The 19,043-nt window shown below is 40.7% G+C and overlaps 2 protein-coding genes across 3 annotated transcripts in view; one reads left to right on the forward strand and one right to left on the reverse strand.

The window, feature by feature from the left end:
* Positions 1-9,112, forward strand: part of rpa3 (replication protein A3) — a 74,156-nt gene extending 65,044 nt beyond the window's left edge. Inside the window, exons 2-4 of the mRNA XM_085989361.1 lie at positions 1,797-1,871; positions 5,469-5,577; positions 8,583-9,112. Of these exons, the coding sequence (XP_085845487.1) occupies positions 1,797-1,871; positions 5,469-5,577; positions 8,583-8,665 (267 nt within the window). The 3' untranslated portion in view covers positions 8,666-9,112. The remainder of the gene's footprint in view (positions 1-1,796; positions 1,872-5,468; positions 5,578-8,582) is intronic.
* Positions 9,113-16,864: 7,752 nt separating this feature from the next.
* mios (missing oocyte, meiosis regulator, homolog (Drosophila)) overlaps positions 16,865-19,043 on the reverse strand; it is a 66,263-nt gene continuing 64,084 nt past the window's right edge. Inside the window, exon 11 of one of the 2 annotated variants that reach the window (XM_085988355.1) lies at positions 16,865-17,523. In XM_085988355.1, the coding sequence (XP_085844481.1) occupies positions 17,487-17,523 (37 nt within the window). In that variant the 3' untranslated portion in view covers positions 16,865-17,486. Of the gene's footprint in view, positions 18,078-19,043 lie in introns of both variants that reach the window. The other variant, XM_085988354.1, reaches the window with a different exon arrangement.

Below are 19,043 nucleotides of genomic sequence, written 5' to 3' on the forward strand. Positions count from 1 at the left end.
GGTGTGAAGGGTATAGATATGGTCGGTGGTGCGGTGTTTTGGAAGAAAGCCTATTTGATTTTTTCTAAGGATATTATGTTTGTTAAGAAAATCCAGTAATCTACTATTTAGAATACTGCAGAATAACTTCCCTAGACAACTGTTGACACAGATGCCGCGGTAGTTATTTGGGTCTGATTTGTTTCCACTTTTATATATGGGAGAGATGAGTCCTTGGCACCAGATATTGGGAAAACAGCCTGAACGTAATATGATGTTGAATAATTTGAGTACCGCACCCTGCATCTCCATATTGCTGAACTTGAGCATTTCATTTTTGATGTTGTCTGGACCACAGGCTTTCTTTAGGTGGAGAGATTTTGTTTTTGTGGCCAGTTCTTTCCATGTGATTGGGGAGTCTAGAGGGTTTTGGTTGTCTTTAATTGTTGCTTCTAATGTGTGGAGTTTTTCTGTGACCTGATGTTGACTTGGGTTTGTTTCGTTTATTGGGATGTCTTTGTAGAGGTTTTCAAAATGTGTTCTCCAGATGTCGCCATCTTGGATTGGTAATGCTTGCAATTGTGTTGGACTCAGGTTATTCCACATATCCCAGAATTGATTTGGATTAATGGAGTTTTCAATTTCTTCGAGTATTTTGTGGGTATAATTTTGTGTTTTGTTCCTAATGGTGTGTTTATATCTTTTGAGGGTCTCATTGTATCTAATACGTAGGTCTGGATTGTTTGGTTGGCGATGCTTTTGGTTTGATATTTTTCTCAGGTCTTTTCTGGCATTTTTGCATTCGTGGTCAAACCATTTCTCATTTTTATTTTGTCTTTTGTAACGTTTCCTCTTCTGTTTCACAAGGTCGGCTTTTACAGCTGCCTCATGGAAGATCATATTTATATCATCTATGGCCATGTTTACACCCTCTCTGGTGATCTCATGTAGATTTTCCTTAAATTTTGATATTTTACTTGTGAGATCAGGTGAATTTAGTGCTGTGATGAATTTATCACTCTCTCTCCCTGCTCGCTCTGCTTCTCTCGCTCCCGCTCGCTCGGCTTCGCTTTCTATCTTTTTCTCTATATTTTCTTTGTTACATAAGAAGTTCCCCAATTCTGTAAATATGAATTTATGGTCACATCTATTCTTAACAGCCCTCGGACATACTAGTTGCAACGATGTGCATTTACTTTACAGGGATATTTTTGACAAAATATTATCACAAAGATGTCATGAAAGTGCTGTTTTCATTTGTTGCCAAAAACTAGTCAAACCGAAGTGCCACTCTATTTATAAAAAAAAAAAAAAAAAAGTTGATCTAAGAAAACGCATAAACCGTGTGTTTGAAGTGAACCCAACGAAAGGAAACTGTGGCTTCACTTCGAATTCTATTTGTAATGATCTGCACATCCACCCAGCCCCTCACATTAAGGCATTTGGGATTGCGTGTCTTGTTATGGATATAGAAAACCCAAGTATCCCAGAATATATTTTTTTAAAACTGAGAACTAAGGGAGATGTGTTCAAACTAAAGCTAATTTTAGGATTGATAGTAAGAAATTTTCACAATTATCAAGATGTGGAATATATTTCTAGTTATTTGAGTGGAGGCAAAAGCTCTGGAATCACTGAGGCACTTGGGAAACACCTTCGTCTACATATACCAGAATGCGGGGATATTAGTATCTCTGGATGGATGAACTAAATGATTTTCCATATCTGTGGTTGTCTTGGGATCTAGAAAGATTGATTTCTTGCCACTTTTTACTGTATATTAACCATTAAAAATGTCTTGGTTTTAAAAAAAACAGATTCACCCCACTGGGACCTCCTTTATTCTGTCCGATGGTGATGGGAAGAATGTAACAGTGGAAATGACTGATCCAGTAAGTAACTTTTAAAAAAAAAAATATATGGATGCAAGATTGCTCCCTGGATATTAAAAAAAAACTTAGATGTGATGCCACACCATACTGTGTTGATTTTGTTTTCCTGAAACAGTCAAAAAAAATCTTACTGGGGAATAAGTATTTAGATTGCTTTATTTGTCAGTTGGGTACTGTTAATCTGTTACCAAGTGAATACAGCAAGCTGATGGGAACTGCCCTGAGAGATTTTTTAGACCTGATTTCCAATTAGAAGGCTGTATCTGGGACAAAAGTTTTATTTTCTTAATTTACCCACTCAAAATCTAAATGCATCAATAAAGCACCAGAATGTGTTTTATATGATTGACAGTAAGACTAACCATTCATAGAGTATGCCACAACTTCTTGTTTGTTCGTTCTATCCTCCCTGTTCATTATTAATTAGCAGCAGTTTGCAGGCTTAATACAGCACTGGGAGTTCTTCATCAGAGTAACACATACATTCTGGTGGTGTATGCTGGGAGTTGTAGCCCAGCAGTGTGACCTGCACAGAGCAACTTGGCTGGTTGGTTGAGCCCCTTCATTCAAACAAGGTGCAGGTACACAATGCAAGTTGAGGAATGCAGCACAATTTAAACCACAGGCCCCAGAGTGTAAAACCTATTTGGAGATAGTATAATGATTTTTAAGGGCAAATTTTAAAAAGGAAACTGCATGCAGTAAATCAGAAACAGAAATATTGGAAATACAGAGCAGGCCAGTCAGCATCTATATCGAGAAACCGATGTTGACTGACCTGAAGGGTATTTCCAGCTTTTTCTGTTTTTTGTTTTGGACTTTCTAGCCCGTAATTTGCGATTAGCAGCGAAGCAAAGGTGCTCGCCACTGGCCCCGAAGAAAGCTGCCCATGGAGATCTTGCGATCTCTGTGGCGAGAAGATTGCCTTTTTTGACGTTCCATTGATTTCAGCGCTCTGTAATGGGAATTCCTGTGACGATGCTGCAGTGTCATCAACAAGCTGTCAATAACATTGCAGAATCCTCGCACAGGAAACCAGGAAATGAGAAGTTGTTTTTATCTGGACTTTTTAAAAATGTTAGAGCAAAATAAAGATTGGGACTTTCATGTAAGGATAAAGTAGAAGCTGAAATATCATGAACAGACTTTGAAACATTTTTATTTAAGTTAATAAAAATTGTAATTTTTATTATCACGGTGAAATTTGACAACAAATATAAAAATTAGTTTTTCAAAGCTAGAGCGTTTGTTTAGCAGTCAACGCTGTTTAAACCCCAGTTTCACCTATTGCAACAAGGCTTGGCATTTCATGGAGTATTTAACAGTGATATTGCTGCAGAAAAAGTTTTTGTCAGTTTCGCTGATTGTCAGCTATGGGGGGGGGGGCGGGGCAGGGCAGTGTCGGAGCAGTGAATGACTGACTGTAACTTCAGGATTCCCACTTTTAAATGCACCTGTGCTAAATCCTGAAGTTGCGGTCAGTTTCAGAGGGGTAATAACACTAAGAGGGATAACGAGCACTTTTGCTTTAAACCATCACAGCTACACAGATGTACTTGTGAGCAATGGAATCAAGTTTCATCAACAACATGTATTTATATAGCGCCTTTAAGGAGTATTATAAGACACAAAATTTGACACCGAGCCACATAAGGAGAAATTAGGGCAGGTGACCAAAAGCTTGGTCAAAGAGGTAGGTTTAAAGGAGGACCGAGGCGGAGAGGTTTAGGCAAGTAATTCCAGAGCTTAGGGCCTAGGCAACGGAAGGCATGGCCACCAATGGTTGAGCGATTTATAATCAGGGATGCTCAAGAGGGCAGAATTAGAGGAGCGCAGATATCTCGGTGGTGGGGTGTGAGGAGATTACAGAGATAGGGGTGAGGCCATGGAGGGATTTGAAAACGGATGAGAATTTTGAAATCGAGGTGTTGCTTAACCGGGAGCCAATGTCGGTCAGCGAGCACAGGGGCGATGGGTGAACGGGACTTGGTGCGAGTTAGGACATGGGCAGCTGAGTTTTGGATGACCTCAAGCCACTGGAAGCCATTGAACTGACTTTCTGAACACGGCGCTGTAAGAATAGCTGACGTGTCCCTACGGGGAGTAAGCATTCCATTGTACTTGTACTAGTACTGGTTATATATGGCAAATAAAATTGAATTGAATTGAAGTTTAAGTAGGGTAGAATGCTGCAATGTGCTATTTAGACATAAATCAATCTATTTTCAGACAGTTTTCACAAACCAGTTACACACTCAGGCCTTGATTTGATATTTGACAAGAATTATTGCTATGGTTGATTATTCTTAACACTGTCCCATAATAAAGTTACCCCATATAATGGCCTGGGTTTTGTAGTCAGCGGCAAACGAACGGTGCTCAGTCATTGCGCTTCCAGCTGTTCACAGATTTTTGTGGGCTTTTGCTGGGCAACTTGCGGTAATTAGAGATCCATTTCAGTGTGGCGCCCTCTACAGGAGATTTGGGACCTGTGTGAGCAGGACATGCAACAGCGTGGCTCTTCAACCAATCAGATTGAAGAATCCTTACTGAGCCACACAGTCTAAACCAGGAAATTCAAGTTGGAAGATTTAATTCAATGTAAAATCACGTACAGAAAGCAAAATGAAGAGGAAAAGAAAGATGGGATTAAGAGAGAGATGAGATGCAAATAAAAAAAGTAAAAAAAAAAAAAAATTTTTTTTTTTAAATCTCCAGTAATTAAAATCTGAAGAAATGAGACTCCATACTTTAGTCATTTCTAGTGTCAGAGAGGTTGTTTGGCAGTAATTAAGACTTATCACACCATTAAAAATTCACTTACACTTGAATGGACAAGCCCCAACTCTCTCTCTGGCGTGTTTAGTGGGTATCTACTGGCTAAGTACCGCAAATTCATGCCCTTCATGTGTTTTAATGCTGAATCTCTCAGCAAAGTACCATTGTAGCACAGCTTCTGCAGGAGCAGGGCAAATTGGACAGCAACATCCTTATTTTTGCATTTAACTGTGTGTGTGGATGCCATTGATTTACACTTTAATATCGGTGAGTGCTGATAGCCTCATCATTATTATTACCACAAAATCCAGGCCAATATATACTGCATATTTCATGGTAATCAACTGCAGATTATTTTATAGATTTAAACCTTTGTAATTATGTCAGCAGTTAAACTCCTGTATGTGTTTTCTTCTATCAAGAACCTGGCACACAGCAACCATTGGCATCTACTGTGAATTCCATTACTGGCATAAAAGTTGACTGAAAATGGAATAATTCCCCCTCAGCAGCATTTTGGCAAAATTTAGTACACCATAAAGCACAAGTTTTCAAAGCTGTTACTGAATTTGGGGGAACCATACAACAGTGAATGTTTGAATTACAAATTTCTGTAACATTACTATCTTATTGCTTCCAGGTAGCAATTATTTTCTGTACATGTTTACAAACAGATCAGAGTGTGTAACAAAAAACCCTACTATTTGGTGTTTAGAATCCTTTCTGTAATAGCACTAATCTAGGGGTGGAATTGAGTCCTCTATAATGTGTGCGATTAAATGCAAAGTCCATTTTACCTACTTTTATGCTGTTGCCTAGCTCGATGAAGAGTTGAGTGGAGTCATTGAAGTGGTTGGAAAGGTCACACACAAAGCCACCATCAAGGCTGTATACTATGCCCCGTTCCGAGAGGATAAGAACAGTTTTGGTATGTATGATAACATGAATCTGTTGTAAACCTTTTCCAAAAGCTAGTATTTAACCTATTTAAATATGTGCAACTTGATTTTGTGTTTGCCGTAAGTTTTTTTTAATCACTTCATGCTGAGAAGATGGGGGAGAATTATTGGTGTCCTAAACATCATGTCATATTCATAATAATCAGCGTTAAAGCTTCCCTTTGTTAGAACACTTTTTTCCCCCAGATGTATTTTTTATTGTAACTAATCTCAATTCTTTCCATTATTTGCATGGTTTCCCCCCTTTTTTTAACGAAAAAACAGAGACCTTTGTCCTCTCCAGTTTTGGTTCTACTTTTCTCTATCCTAAATTAAATTTCTATTTTGCTTGGTCCTTCCCCCCCCCCCCCCCCCCCATCTTGATCCTTTCTGTTTGAGCATTAAGAAATACACATATACACGAGATTATCCAAAATTGCTAGAACCGAAAACATGAAAAAAAAAAATTATCATTCCCTAAACATGTACAAGACCCATTTGGAAAACTGCTGGGTAAGGGGTCTATTCCCAAAGGTCTAGAGATGATGCTGGACAATGCGAGAGGGTCATCAACCCCTCACTGGAAGCTGCTGGCCTCTAACCTGTGTACATGAAATATTGATGACGATCCTTTGTCCTACATGTCTGTGGCAGAGCCAGCCACTATTGTTTTTAAAATGATATGGCCTGCTTGATTCCAGCTGACAGCTGGGTAGCAACATATCATTGGTTGGACCACACCTGAGACCAGTTTCCTCAGCGTTCCTTTGTCTCCGGTTGCCTGATGCATTCCCCTTTTAACAGTTTCTAACTTTTTGTATACTTTTACAATGCATGTATTACGCTTTACCCTCCTGTATATTGGATCTGCTTTGGGCTCTCCACTTCGGGCTTTGAACCCTCAAATAAAATGCACGTTTGTGACTTTCCTCTTGCAGACAGAGACCTGCGGTGGAAGGATTGGGGCAAAAAGTAACTTAAAGTTTTTATTGAAAAAAAATATTTTCCACATAGAGCAACTGGGACAATTTATTAAAAAAAATAGCAATTCTCGTAGAAACCTTGAGTGCATTGTCTCCAGCTTCAGAAAGTCTTGGGTATTCATACTTCATAGCATTTGCTAGTTGGGATATACAATGAACTTTGATTTTCCTGGAATTTTAACTCCCTCTTAATGCTTTTTGTCAAGTTGCACTTCATCACTGAAGAATAGAAAATCTACTTAACAATTGCCATATTTACACGTGATGAGCCCTTTGCTATTCCAGTTTATCGGCATGGCTTGTCTGTGACTCCATGTTTGCAATCTGTAGCAGTTGTGGTTACCAGACATCTAAAATGGTCGCAGTTCCTGTAGGGAAAGGTTTAGAATTGCTGTTTTTTTTAAGCTATATCAATAACTAGGTATTTGGAACTTGCACTGCTGCTATCACTGAGGTCACTTTTGATCTAGGTAATTCTCAATGTGGTAACATCTAAAATGCTGGAGGGTGTTATAAATTCAGAAAGTTATTGGAGTGTTTCGAGTACATAACTCAATTTTGCAATTTAATCTCAAAAAATTCAATCCTAAAGCCTCAAGGATGGTAGCCGTTTAGCGATTTGATTGCTACAGACCACTTGGGAATTGCTTGCTCCTCCGTCCATCATTTCTTCAATGGCCATGCGTAATCCAGTAAACACTTCAGGCGAATAATCTATATTAGGGTGCTCTGTTAAAGATAATCCCTGCAGTGATCTGGAATTGGGAAAAAATAACTGACCTTCAATTGTGTGTATAAAAAAATTTTTAAAAAAAAATGAATTAAAGCTAGTTTGTCATCAGTGTATCTTCATTTGAGTTGCACTTGCACCTACTGGCTACTTGGTATAATGAAACTATATATAACTAGCCACTCACAACCGTGATTTTCCTAAAAACTTAACTCTGTCTAAAAGTCCAGATGCTAAGTGGTCCCATACAAGATAACTTAAATAAAATGTTACGGCAGGGACTAGTTTTTGTCTGAATCTAAATTGTAAAGTAGTCTGAATTTTTTTGAATCAAAACAATGTGAATATTTGTGTATCTATAAAAATAATGGGCTAGGTCTGTTTTAAGGATACAAGTGCAACACTAGATGTGTGTGGATTGTATACGCCAAGTCAAATGCTGAGCAACCTGAAGTTGTGATACGAGGCAATGGTTTGAATATTTTACAAGCTCAGTTTACAGAAAAGGTACAAGTCAAGAATTCATTTGACACTCTAAGATGAAAATGTGTAAATGGGTGTTTTTTTTATACCTCTTTACATTTAATAAGGCAGCTTGAAATTTTAATTTTCTGCCTCCACCATCATGATGTTTGTGATTGACAGGTCTTCTCTGAACCGGACTATCTTTACATCAGAATGGTACAGATTGGATATGAGATGACAGTAATGAGAGGTTCCAATTAATAAACCATGAGAGCTTTGTAATGTCAATAAGAAATGTAATGGCTCATGTACACTCATTGCTTGATTATCTTTGCAGTCTCCTGTGTAAAATATATATATATATATATTTTTGTTATCTGGTAGCCATGTATGAAGGGTGTGGAACCTGAAGGTACAATATAGCACATATGATGGTATAGTGCCATTCAAAGAGCAGGGAGTTCTCTGTCTTCTGACTGACATTTATTTCTCAACCACCACCACCAATAAACAGATTACTGTATCTGGTCATTAATTTACTGTTTGTTGGCATTGTTGTGCACCTTTGCCTACATAACTGTGTTTCAAAAAAACAATTCATTTGTGGCAATGCACTTTGGAACTTCTTGAAGATGTAATAAGGTGTTTAAATAAATGCAAGTTTAAAAATTTTTTGAGGTGCTGATTGTTACATTTCAATTTATTGATTAACCAATAGTGACACGGGTGGTACAACTATCTGCACTTTTTCAGGTGTAATTATTTAGGCTCTACTGATACTTGGCTAAACTAATTTTTTCCTTCTACTTTTTTTTAGATCTCAGCCTTTACAATGAAGCCCTGCACATCTTGCATGAATTTTCACAGTACTATCCATTTAGTGTGACAGGCAGTAGTTGATTTCCTCATATTACACCTCACCCTGTGAAGAACCAGTATGATACAGAAGACAAGATCTCTACTATCCAATAGAACTCCACTATGATTTATCCTCAATTACTGGACTTAATTTTTGTCAATACAAGCCAGCTAGTGGTCATCTTGGCAGAATATTGATCTGTTAACTTTGAAGTGAAAGATAAAGGTGTAATGTGGAAGTTTATGCTTTTATATATTTTCTAAAATGTTGCAAAACCCATCACTTCAGAACGAGTTTGTTGAATGATAAACAGGCGCGGTCAGAGCTCAGCACTCCAGGAATTTTTATTTTGCTTTATAATTGAAGCTGACAAATTGTAGTACCTTACCTGCAAGGAAGAAAATCAGTCAAATGTAGAAGTTTAAAACAATTTCAAGTTTCAGAAAATGGATTGCAACAAGTCAAAATAAACTGGCTTAATAATGGTTCCCTGTAGTCCAAGTTAAAAAAGCAAACTTATTCTAAGTCACCATTGGTGGCATCATTAGGTTAGAACACTTATTAGAATGCAGCCCATGTATATATACTCAGAAATATGAATGGCTCTACTTACTTCTTTTGAGCATTGGCAAAGACCAACTTCTTTTGGTACTTGTGAATTGCTGCTTTATTTATCTACTTTTGGCCTGCAAAATGTGCAAAGCTGATGTGGGGCATACAATTGCCACAATGAACATCTTCAGGCTGTAAATGGGGACTGTAATGAAGTTGTCATATTGTGCATATGCTCATTAAATTGATTCCTGCGTTTCCAAATAGCATCTTAGAGTGGTGCAGATTGGAAAAGTAAAGATGGGAGAATGATGGCAGGAGGCTGGTATACTGCTGTTCTCTGAAACTGGAGAACCAAAGTAAAAGCATCTTAATAAACAGCTCTACTACATCAGTTGAGCAACAGCCATCATGATAGCCAGCCACTAAATTGACTAGTTTATGGTATTTAAGTCTGTTGCATAACAAAGATCCAGGCTCCCAACATTTTTTTAAATATTTTAAAAACTTATGGGAGTAGTTTTCAGATTATGCTTTATTACCCCTTCATTCATCTGACCTGACCACATGAAAGGCTTCTTCCAGGCTGGTGCCAATAACAATGCCTGCATTTATAAAAATAGTCAGATGGTTAATTGTAGAGCAGGCATGACTAACTAACTGGTACTAGATTCTTGCACTCTTGTTGCACCCCAAACCTTCACTGGACCCCTTTTCTCTCTCCAACTGATAGATGTAGACAGCTATCCTTTGTTTTTTCTAGCCATCAATACAGGTGTTGATTGAATTTTGAAAGCTTTGCAGGCAAAAAGCTCTTTTATTTTGAACTGAGAAAAGAATGTCTCAGCTCGATATGCTTTCTGAAATTTAAAGAATGTAATTTAAACACCAAGCTTCCATTTGAAATGGATTATTTTTTCTCAGTTTAAAAAAATATAAATACTTGAAATTTGCCCTGCTTTTGAAAAACAACCAAACAGATGGTGTTAAGGGGCTGACAAGAAACATACTAGTTGGACTAAGAAAATGCACTGGAAATGATGTACACTGCACGTGCTCAGACTAGTGTCACAGTACTGTACAAAAATATCAAGTCTAAGTTCTGGCCTTTGATCGGCTGAGGGCTTTATTAGATCCGTGCATCTTAATGTGTCCTTCAATAATCAGACAAAAGACTGCAGGGAACGATCAACAGGTGTTTACCGAATGAGGGTTACTCTAGAACTAATTGTACAGATCACTACTCAGGGTTTATATACAGGAGCTGTAAAAAGTAGTTCTCTCCCTTAAAAGGTACATACATTACAATTCCTCCCCTTTTTAGATTAACAGTACCATAACACTCATTTAACAATTAAATATCAAACTAATTACAATTAACACTTTTAACATGCAACATTAGCTGAAAATAGTCTATTTATAAATTCAGTCTTTGGGGAGGCTTCCTGATCCTTTCTGGATAGCGCCTTTCCCGAGTGTCTTGCTCTTGGTGCAGAGGCGATTCTGGCCCCCTGTCGTCGGTTGGTTTATCAGCTTCCGATGCTGTTTGAGATAGATGCGACCTGTACGTCGGGTTCCTCACCAGGTACGTATGGCCAAGACATGGGGTTGACTCGTTCCTGTGACTCTAGGATCTGGTCAGCATGGCGTCTCACAATGTTCTCCCCAACATCCACTGTGTATATTAGTGGCCCCTGCTATGTGCATATCGTTCCTGGTTGCCATTTCTCTGTTCGGTAGTCACGGGCCAGGACTGGTTGCCCTACATCGAAGCTCCTTGTCAGCTTCTCATTGATGTGCTGGAATTGCTTACTCTCAACATCTCTTCGTACATTTGGTCTGAGCAAATCCAGACGAGATCTCAACCTTCGGTTAAAGAACATCATGGCCAGGGCCTGGTTGGTGACAGCCTACAGAAATGCGACACATGCAAACAGGAAATTGTCCACCTTGTGCTGCAGTGGAATGTCGTCATCGCACATGGCCTTTACTGCTTTTTTAAAGGTTTGTACGAACCTCTCAGCCAATCTATTTGTGGCTGGATGATACGGGGCGGGTGTGTAATGCCTTACCCCATTCCTTTTCATAAATCTTTGAAACTCTTCGGACACAAACTGGTCCGTTATCAGAGCAAATCTGCTCTGGCAAGCCGTTCCTGGCAAAAATGGTCCGTAGGACTGCAATAGTTTTCTCCGTGGTGGTGGAGGACATTTTGATCACCTCAGGCCATTTCGAGTGCGCATCTACGGCTATTAAAAACATCGAGTCCATGAATGGACCAGCAAAATCAATATGCACCCGTTGCCATGGAGATGAGGGCCACTCCCATGGGTGTAGAGGGGCATGTGGTGGTGCATTTTGGACCTTCTGGCATCCTGAGCAGCTCTTTGTCAGGTCCTCGATTTGCTGATCGATCCCCGGCCACCACACATAAGCCCTAGCAAGGCTTTTCATTTTCACCCCTCCCAGATGACCTTCGTGAAGCTCATTGAGCACTCTTTCCCTTAACTTGGGTGGAATTACCACTTGGGATCCACACATCAAGGTCCCCTGGCATACTGACAGCTGTTCTCTTCTGGATGAGAATGCTGGCAACAGTGAGTCGCTATGTGCTGGCCATCCCTTCACCGTCAAATCATATACCCGAGACAGCGTCGGGTCATTTCGGGTCTCCTCTATACCAGCGTTAGTTCCTGGCAAGCATTCAATTATAGTCGAATGAAATATTTTGACAGGATCCACTACTGGTGCTTCCTCCGCAGTAGGCAGTGGCAGGCGTGATAGCCCATCAGCGTTTCCATGCTGTTTTGTGCCCTTATACTCGATTTCATATTGGTGCGCCCCTAGAAAAAGGGACCATCTTTGTAGCCGTTGCGCAGTCATCACCGGAACGCCCTTCTTTGGATTAAAGATGGAGACAAGTGGTTGGTGGTCAGGCAGCAAGGTGAACTTCTGCCCGTGCAGATAGTGATTGAACTTTTTCACTCCCCACACTAGGCTGAGGGCCTCCCCGTCAATCTGGGCGTAGTTATGCTCGGCTGAGGTTAGTGACCGAGATGCAAAGGCTACTGGCCTCTCCGAGCCGTCTGGGAATTTGTGCGACAGCCACCACGCCAATGCCATAGGGTGATGCATCACACGCCAACCGAATTGGTTGTGCTGGGTTGAAATGAGCCAACACCTCTTTTGATGTGATCAATGCTTTGCTCTTCTGGAAAGCTCGTTTACATTCGTCACTCCACTTCCATGGTACCCCCGTTTGCAGTAGGGTGTTCAGTGGGTGTAGTACGGTAGACAAATTCGGCAAGAACTTATGGTAGTAGTTTACCAGCCTGAGGAACGACCTCAGTTGTGACATATTTTCCGGTGCTGGAGCCTTGACTACTGCCTCAATCTTTTCAGGGGACTTATGTAACCCCTCTATCAATAACGTGGCCACAATACGAGATCTGCTTCTGGAAAAACTCGCATTTGTGGCGATTAGCTCGGAGCCCATATTCCTTCAATCTAGTGAGCACCTGCTCCAGGTTGGCGAGGTGATCACTGTCATTTTCGCCCGTGACCAGGATGTCGTCCAAATAACACTGGGTCCCTGGAATCCCTTGCAGGACTTGTTCCATCGCCCTCTGCCAAATAGCCGGAGCTGATGCTACCCCGAACACCAGCCGGTTGTATTGGTAGAGACCTTTATGAGTGTTGATCGTGAGGTACTGTTTCGAGGCTGCTTCTACCTCCATTTGTAGGTACGCCTGGGCCAGATCAATCTTAGCGAAGCGTTTCCCTCCAGATAGCGAGGCAAAAATATCTTCAATCCGCGGAAGCGGATATTGTAGTGTGAAGGACTGGGTTCACTGTCACCTTAAAGTCCCCACAGATGCGAACCTTCTTTGGTTCCCCAGGCGTATTACTCAACGACCTCTTCATTACAGGAACGATGGGTGTAGCCCACTCGCTCCAGTCCACTTTGGACAGTACTCCTGAACATTCCAAACCTTCCAGCTCTGCTTTGACGGCTGGGCGGATCGCATAAGGTACCGGTCTGGCCTTAAAAAAAACTTTGGGCTTGCATTTTCCTCTATTTTGATCGTCGCTGTTATGCCTTTGAGTGTTGAGTCCCTGCTGGAACACTTCTTGTGCGTCAGTTAGCATTTTTGACAGTCGTCCAGGTGTGACGTCGTCATCCTTTTTGGCATCTACAGTCAGTGCTAGTATGGAATGCCAATCTAGCTGTATCTTCCGGATCCATTCACGTCCTAGTAGTGGTGGTCCTCCATCTGGCAATACATATAGGTCCATTTTTGGTGTTTCCTTGCCGTTATATGTAACGTTCACCCTCATTTTTCCTTTGGGGTAGACTTTTTGCCCCGTGTACGTCTTCAAGACAATCTTTGCATCTCTCAAGGGTATATGTGAGAATAGCCACTTGTAGTCCCTTCGGTTTATGACTGTTAGGGCTGATCCTGTGTCCAATTCCATTTTCACTTGGACTCCTGCTATCTTGAGCGTGACCCAGATAGTTTGGTGATCCTCCGTTTTGATCACATTATGTAGTTTCAGACAACCCAGCTCCTTGCTTCCAGAGTCTGTATCACTTTTCTGTTCGTCTGAACTACTCTCCGTCACCTTATGTACCTTCTTGTACTTCTCCTGTGGAGATTTCTTGCTGCTGGTTTTCTTTCCCGACCTGCAGACTCTTGCTATGTGTCCTACTTTTCCACACTGTCTGCACACTTTGTCCTTGAACCAGCAATCATTATGGTCGTGTGTTGTTCTGCCGCAGCGATAGCACTTCACTGTTCCGTATGACATTTCATTTGTGCCGTATTCTTGCGGTCTCCGTTGTATCTCTGCAGCGGCCCGTGCGGCTGCTTCATGTGATACTGCAATGCTGAAAGCCTTGTCCAGCGTAAGATCCTTTTCTGATAGAAGCCATTTCTGGGTTCCTTCACTTTGAAGCCCACACACAAACTTGTCCCTTAAAGTATCTGCTAGTCCCGTTCCAAACTGGCAGTGTTTCGATAGCTTGCGCAGTTCCGTTAAATACTCAGCATTACTTTCATCTTTATGCTGGTTCCTTTTGTGAAACTTAAATCTTTCTGCGATCAGCAGCAGTGTGGGGTTTAAGTGGTCCTGTAGGATTGACACTATGTTTTCAAAATCCTTTTCTACTGGCTTCTCTGGGGTTACTAGGTTTCGTAGTAAGCCATATGTTTTTGCACCCATTGAATTCAACAATACCAGCGCTTTGTCATCTGGCACTTCATTCGCCTTGCAGTATACTTCTATGCGTTCGACATATGTCGTCCAATCTTCGACTTCACTGTCGAACGCTGTGATACTGCCACTCTTCGGAATTTTTGGGTGTGGTTAGACTGGCTTAAAATGGCGTCTCCCGCACTTTCCTTCCCCACTGCGGCTTAAAATGGCGTCTCCTGTGCTGCTGCCAACGCTGCTCTCGGTGGTCCTGGTGGCAAATGGCGACACCCTGTGGGTTTCGTGCGCTGCTGCCAATGCCGCTCTCTGCGGTCCTCGTGGCAATGGCAGCACCTTGCGTTTTCCTGCGCGCCTCTCTCCCCCGTTGACGCTGCTCGGCCCTTGAACACCAGCTGCGCTCTGCTCTCTCTCTCCCCCGTTGACGCTGCTTGGCCCTTGAACACCGGCTGCGCTCTGCTCTCTCCCCGTTGACACCGCTCGGTCCTGAACACCGGCTGCGCCCTGTGCGCTCTGACCTCTCTCTCTCTCCCGTCGACGCCGCTCGGTCGGGCTCTAGCCGCCACTGTCCAGGAAGGGTCTGCGCAGTACCTGTTGCCAGCCCATTTCGCTGGACCACCGTGACTGGAAAGCCAAGCCTGGCTCTCGACAGCCTCCCCTGCGATGCTCAAATCTCCGCTGGATGACTGGGCGGTTGCCCGTGGTCGACGCCCGTGCTTCTGGACTCGACCTCCTTCCACTGTTCCAGGAGCGAATCCCTGGGAGGTGATGCAGAGTTGCAGGTAGGTTCGAATCTGCGTCGTCGCCAATGTTAGATCCGTGTATCTTAATGTTGTGTCCTTCAATAATTAGACAAAAGACTACAGGGAACGATCAACAGGTGTTTACTGAATGAGGGTTACTCTAGAACTAACTGTACAGATCACTACTCAGGGTTTATATACAGGTGTGGTCACTGCCGGTACTACAGTATACAGGAGCTGTAAAAAGTAGTTCTCCCCTTAAAAGGTATATACATTACAGGCTTCATGTGAAAACAAAGACAAATTACACCTTTGTTACTGGAATTTCTTTTACTGTCTTGTTACAAACCTTACTTTGGGCATTAGAAATTTCAGACTGAGGAAATTGGACAATGTTTTCCAAAAAGCATTTGGAATGATTTGACCAGCTCACCTTTTTGAATTGGTTGGTTATCCTGAGCAATTATTTATGATTAGTTATTTCCATAGGTGGAAGTGGGTAGCCTTTGTGATGGAGTAGGCCATTCAGCCCCTCAAGCCTGGTCCACAATTCTATTAGATCATAGGTAATGTGTACCTCAATTCCATTTACCTGCCTTTGATCTATATGCCTTGATACCCTTACTGAAAAAAAAGTCTGTTGATCTCGGTTTTGAAAATTTCAATTGGCCGCCAGCCACAGACTTTGAGAAGAGTTTCATATTTCTGCTCCCCTTTGTGTGAAAAAATGTTTGCAGATTTCACTTGAATGGACTAGCTCTAATTTTAAAATTGTGCCTCCTTGTTCAGCAGAGATTTGGAAGTTTGTCTTGGCTGATGAATTGTGAAGGGGAGGGATGGGTAATTGAACCACTGACCTTGGACAAAAAAAAACTTGTGAAGCAAAGTTAGTTAACGCGAGAGAGCAAGGATAAAAACATCCATTGAATGCTGTACAAGACAATTTTATTTTCCATTTCTAAATCAAAATTCTTGGGGTTTCTTAGCTGAATAAAAAGGATATATGCAAAAAGATAGTGTTGATACACTAGTTTATTGGAGGTGAAATGTTGAGAGAGACAGGAAATGGCACTTAATATGGCAAATTGTTTCTTCATCACGGTCAGTGTTTTTAAAAAAAAAACTCTTCTTTCAGCATCCCAAGCTACAGATATACTGTACTTAACACTCACCATCCTCCCCCACCTGCCCAGTGTCCTAACTGTTGAGATCAAGATTCAGAAGCTTTCTATTCTGTCATTCTCTCTTGGGACCTCAAAATTATAGAACTCTAACTTTTGCCTGCTACAATCTTCAGGTTTTAAAAAACAAGTTTGGCATAATCTAATCACTATTTCCTGGTTTACCTATTCTATTTTATTCTCAACATTGGTGGGCATCAGCCTTTCATTTTAGGTTTTTCAACAAATAAAAATCTCCATCCAAGTTTACCCACATCAACTGGTTTAAATTTAATTAAATATAAATTTGGCTAGATTATTTTTAATTGGCTACAAATTATACAGTGCCATCTTGAGGTTCAGCAGTAGTCCATCACTAAATTATAATCAACTTTTACTTGCATGAGTGACCCCATCTCAAAGCCCAGATGCCCACTTCACCTCATTGTTGACATTATTCCATAAAGACAAGGAGGAAAAATAGTAAAAGCACAAAAAACTACAAACTTCTAAATAACTGGGTCAGAGCTATAGGCTTTTTTTGCAGAAGGAAAACACCTGTGCTACAACTGTGCACACTTTATTTACAAATTTATTGTGAAACCAATGAAAATAGAACACCTTTGGTTTTAGGCACACACAAATATCAGAAGCACCAATATGAACAGTAAATGCAGTTTACAAATTATGTGCAAGATGAATATTACATTTTTTACAACTCCCTTTAAAGTAAATTAATACATCTCTATTTTTTGCACATTACTATATAATTTATTTGACAAAGTTTCACTACCAACACAGCCAAGGCCATATTAGATTTCACATAGTTAAATTGTCAAGTTCAATCTGATTTCACACATTAATTAACAGTTGCCTAAACAGTTATTGCTTCAATTAGGGACCATATTCCTCAATATATTTGCATGGAAATTAAAAGATGGTATGCTCTACTGAATTTAATAAAGGTAGTGAATCACAGGCTACAATCTTTACAATATCACAGGAAGGGAAAATGTAACACAAATCAGTACTAATGTAAGAAACAGGATCAGAGGTGACTGAGGCACTTTAGTAAGTGTACAGATATTCCTCTTTATGGCATTTAGGAATATGTGCCAATTCAGCAGAATGTACAGAGAAACCAATCATATTGATGCAATAATACTCCAGTCTCGCGTCTTATGCTTAATGCCAAGCTACATTGGTATATCCTTATACATCAATTCTAATTTCCTGGAATTGAAAAAATGGAAACTTTTATATAGTTTTTACAATGTGAATCCAAGCAGTCTTTGTTAAAGTCTCATATTTTGAGAGCATTGCATTCAGTCTAATTTTTCATGTGTTCTAGCTAAAATGGCTTTACTGCTGGAGACAGTATAGAAATGAACCAATATTATAGTGGCAGGTTCAAGGACTGTTCAGTATCATCCAGGACATTTCCTGGATGATGCTCAGAATCCCAAGTCGGCTCCAGGAACTTCCTGAAATGAACTGGACCAGCTCCTAAAACATGACATAAATAGGCTCATTTCTGCTATATACCTGGGTATATCATGCACATCAAATTGATGGAACAATTTAGTTTTTTCATTACTTTGAGAGCTGTGTGTGCTCGGTGGCAGAAGGTACACACGGAGGTTTTGAAGGACAATTAGAAAGCAGTGCCTTAGATTCTTGTCTCTTTTTTTTATCTCTGGGATGTTTCTGCTGGGATTAGATTTCCTGTTGTATCCAACTGCATGCACTTACAGGTACATGCAGACACGGGACACTCATGGTGATCCCTGTGGGGAAAAATGACAAAAGCAGTAGCAGTAAAGATTAGAATTGGAAATGGGAAGAAAGGGAGATACTGTACAAGATATCGGGCCTGAATTTGCGGTCGGAGGCTTCCCGCGGGCGAATGCTTCCAAACCGCAATAAAAGTACAAACCTACCTGATGGTCCCAGAGGTTCGTAGACTCACGCTCCTGGGTCTTTACGCATACACATGCATAAAGGCCCACGTATCCCAGGGGCACATGCAGTTCACATGGGCCAGGCCAACCAATCAAAAAGGGGAGCCCCATTATGCTTATGGGGATTCCATTTACTCACTCTCTCCACAGATGTTGTCTGGCCTGCTGAATTTTTCCAGCATTTTCTGTTATATAGTGTAATTTTTATTTCTGATAAATAGTAACTATCAGGTACTTAGCCAGTTATATTTTGTCTATTACTTTGTGCCAAGTAGAAAAGATTTATTTTTCCATTTCTAGCTCATTTTGTCTTTCAGTAATTCCTGAAACCCACATCACCACTACCACTGATAATCTCTTTATATTAATCCAAATCCCATATAATTTTGAACAGGGCTAAAATAGTGCATCTGGGACAATTTAATAGCATGTAGCGTATTACAGGGAAAATAATGGGATTTCTCTATGGTGGCTTTAATATCTACATAGCTGCCATGTTAAATTAGCAGTAAATTAATAGATGATGTACATTACTGAGCCATAATGAAAAATTCATTAAACCAATGACCTAAATTTATTTCCATGTAGTTTACTTATTTCTGTACAACTGAACCCAGTGGGGAAGTGGTCCAAGTGGCAAATCCAAATAATTGTAGTTGCTTGTAAACTTCTGAGGCCAATTAAAGGGCAATTGTAGCTGCTTTCAAATTTCTTCCTCCAGGACAGAAGAACCCAGCATGAAATGGCAGGCTTTGTCTGTTAGTTTTAAAAAAAAAAGATATGCATAATTGA

This window comes from Somniosus microcephalus, chromosome 5, assembly GCF_052327205.1.
Source record: "Somniosus microcephalus isolate GS21.2 chromosome 5, FLI_Smic_1.0, whole genome shotgun sequence".
NCBI lineage: Eukaryota > Metazoa > Chordata > Chondrichthyes > Squaliformes > Somniosidae > Somniosus > Somniosus microcephalus.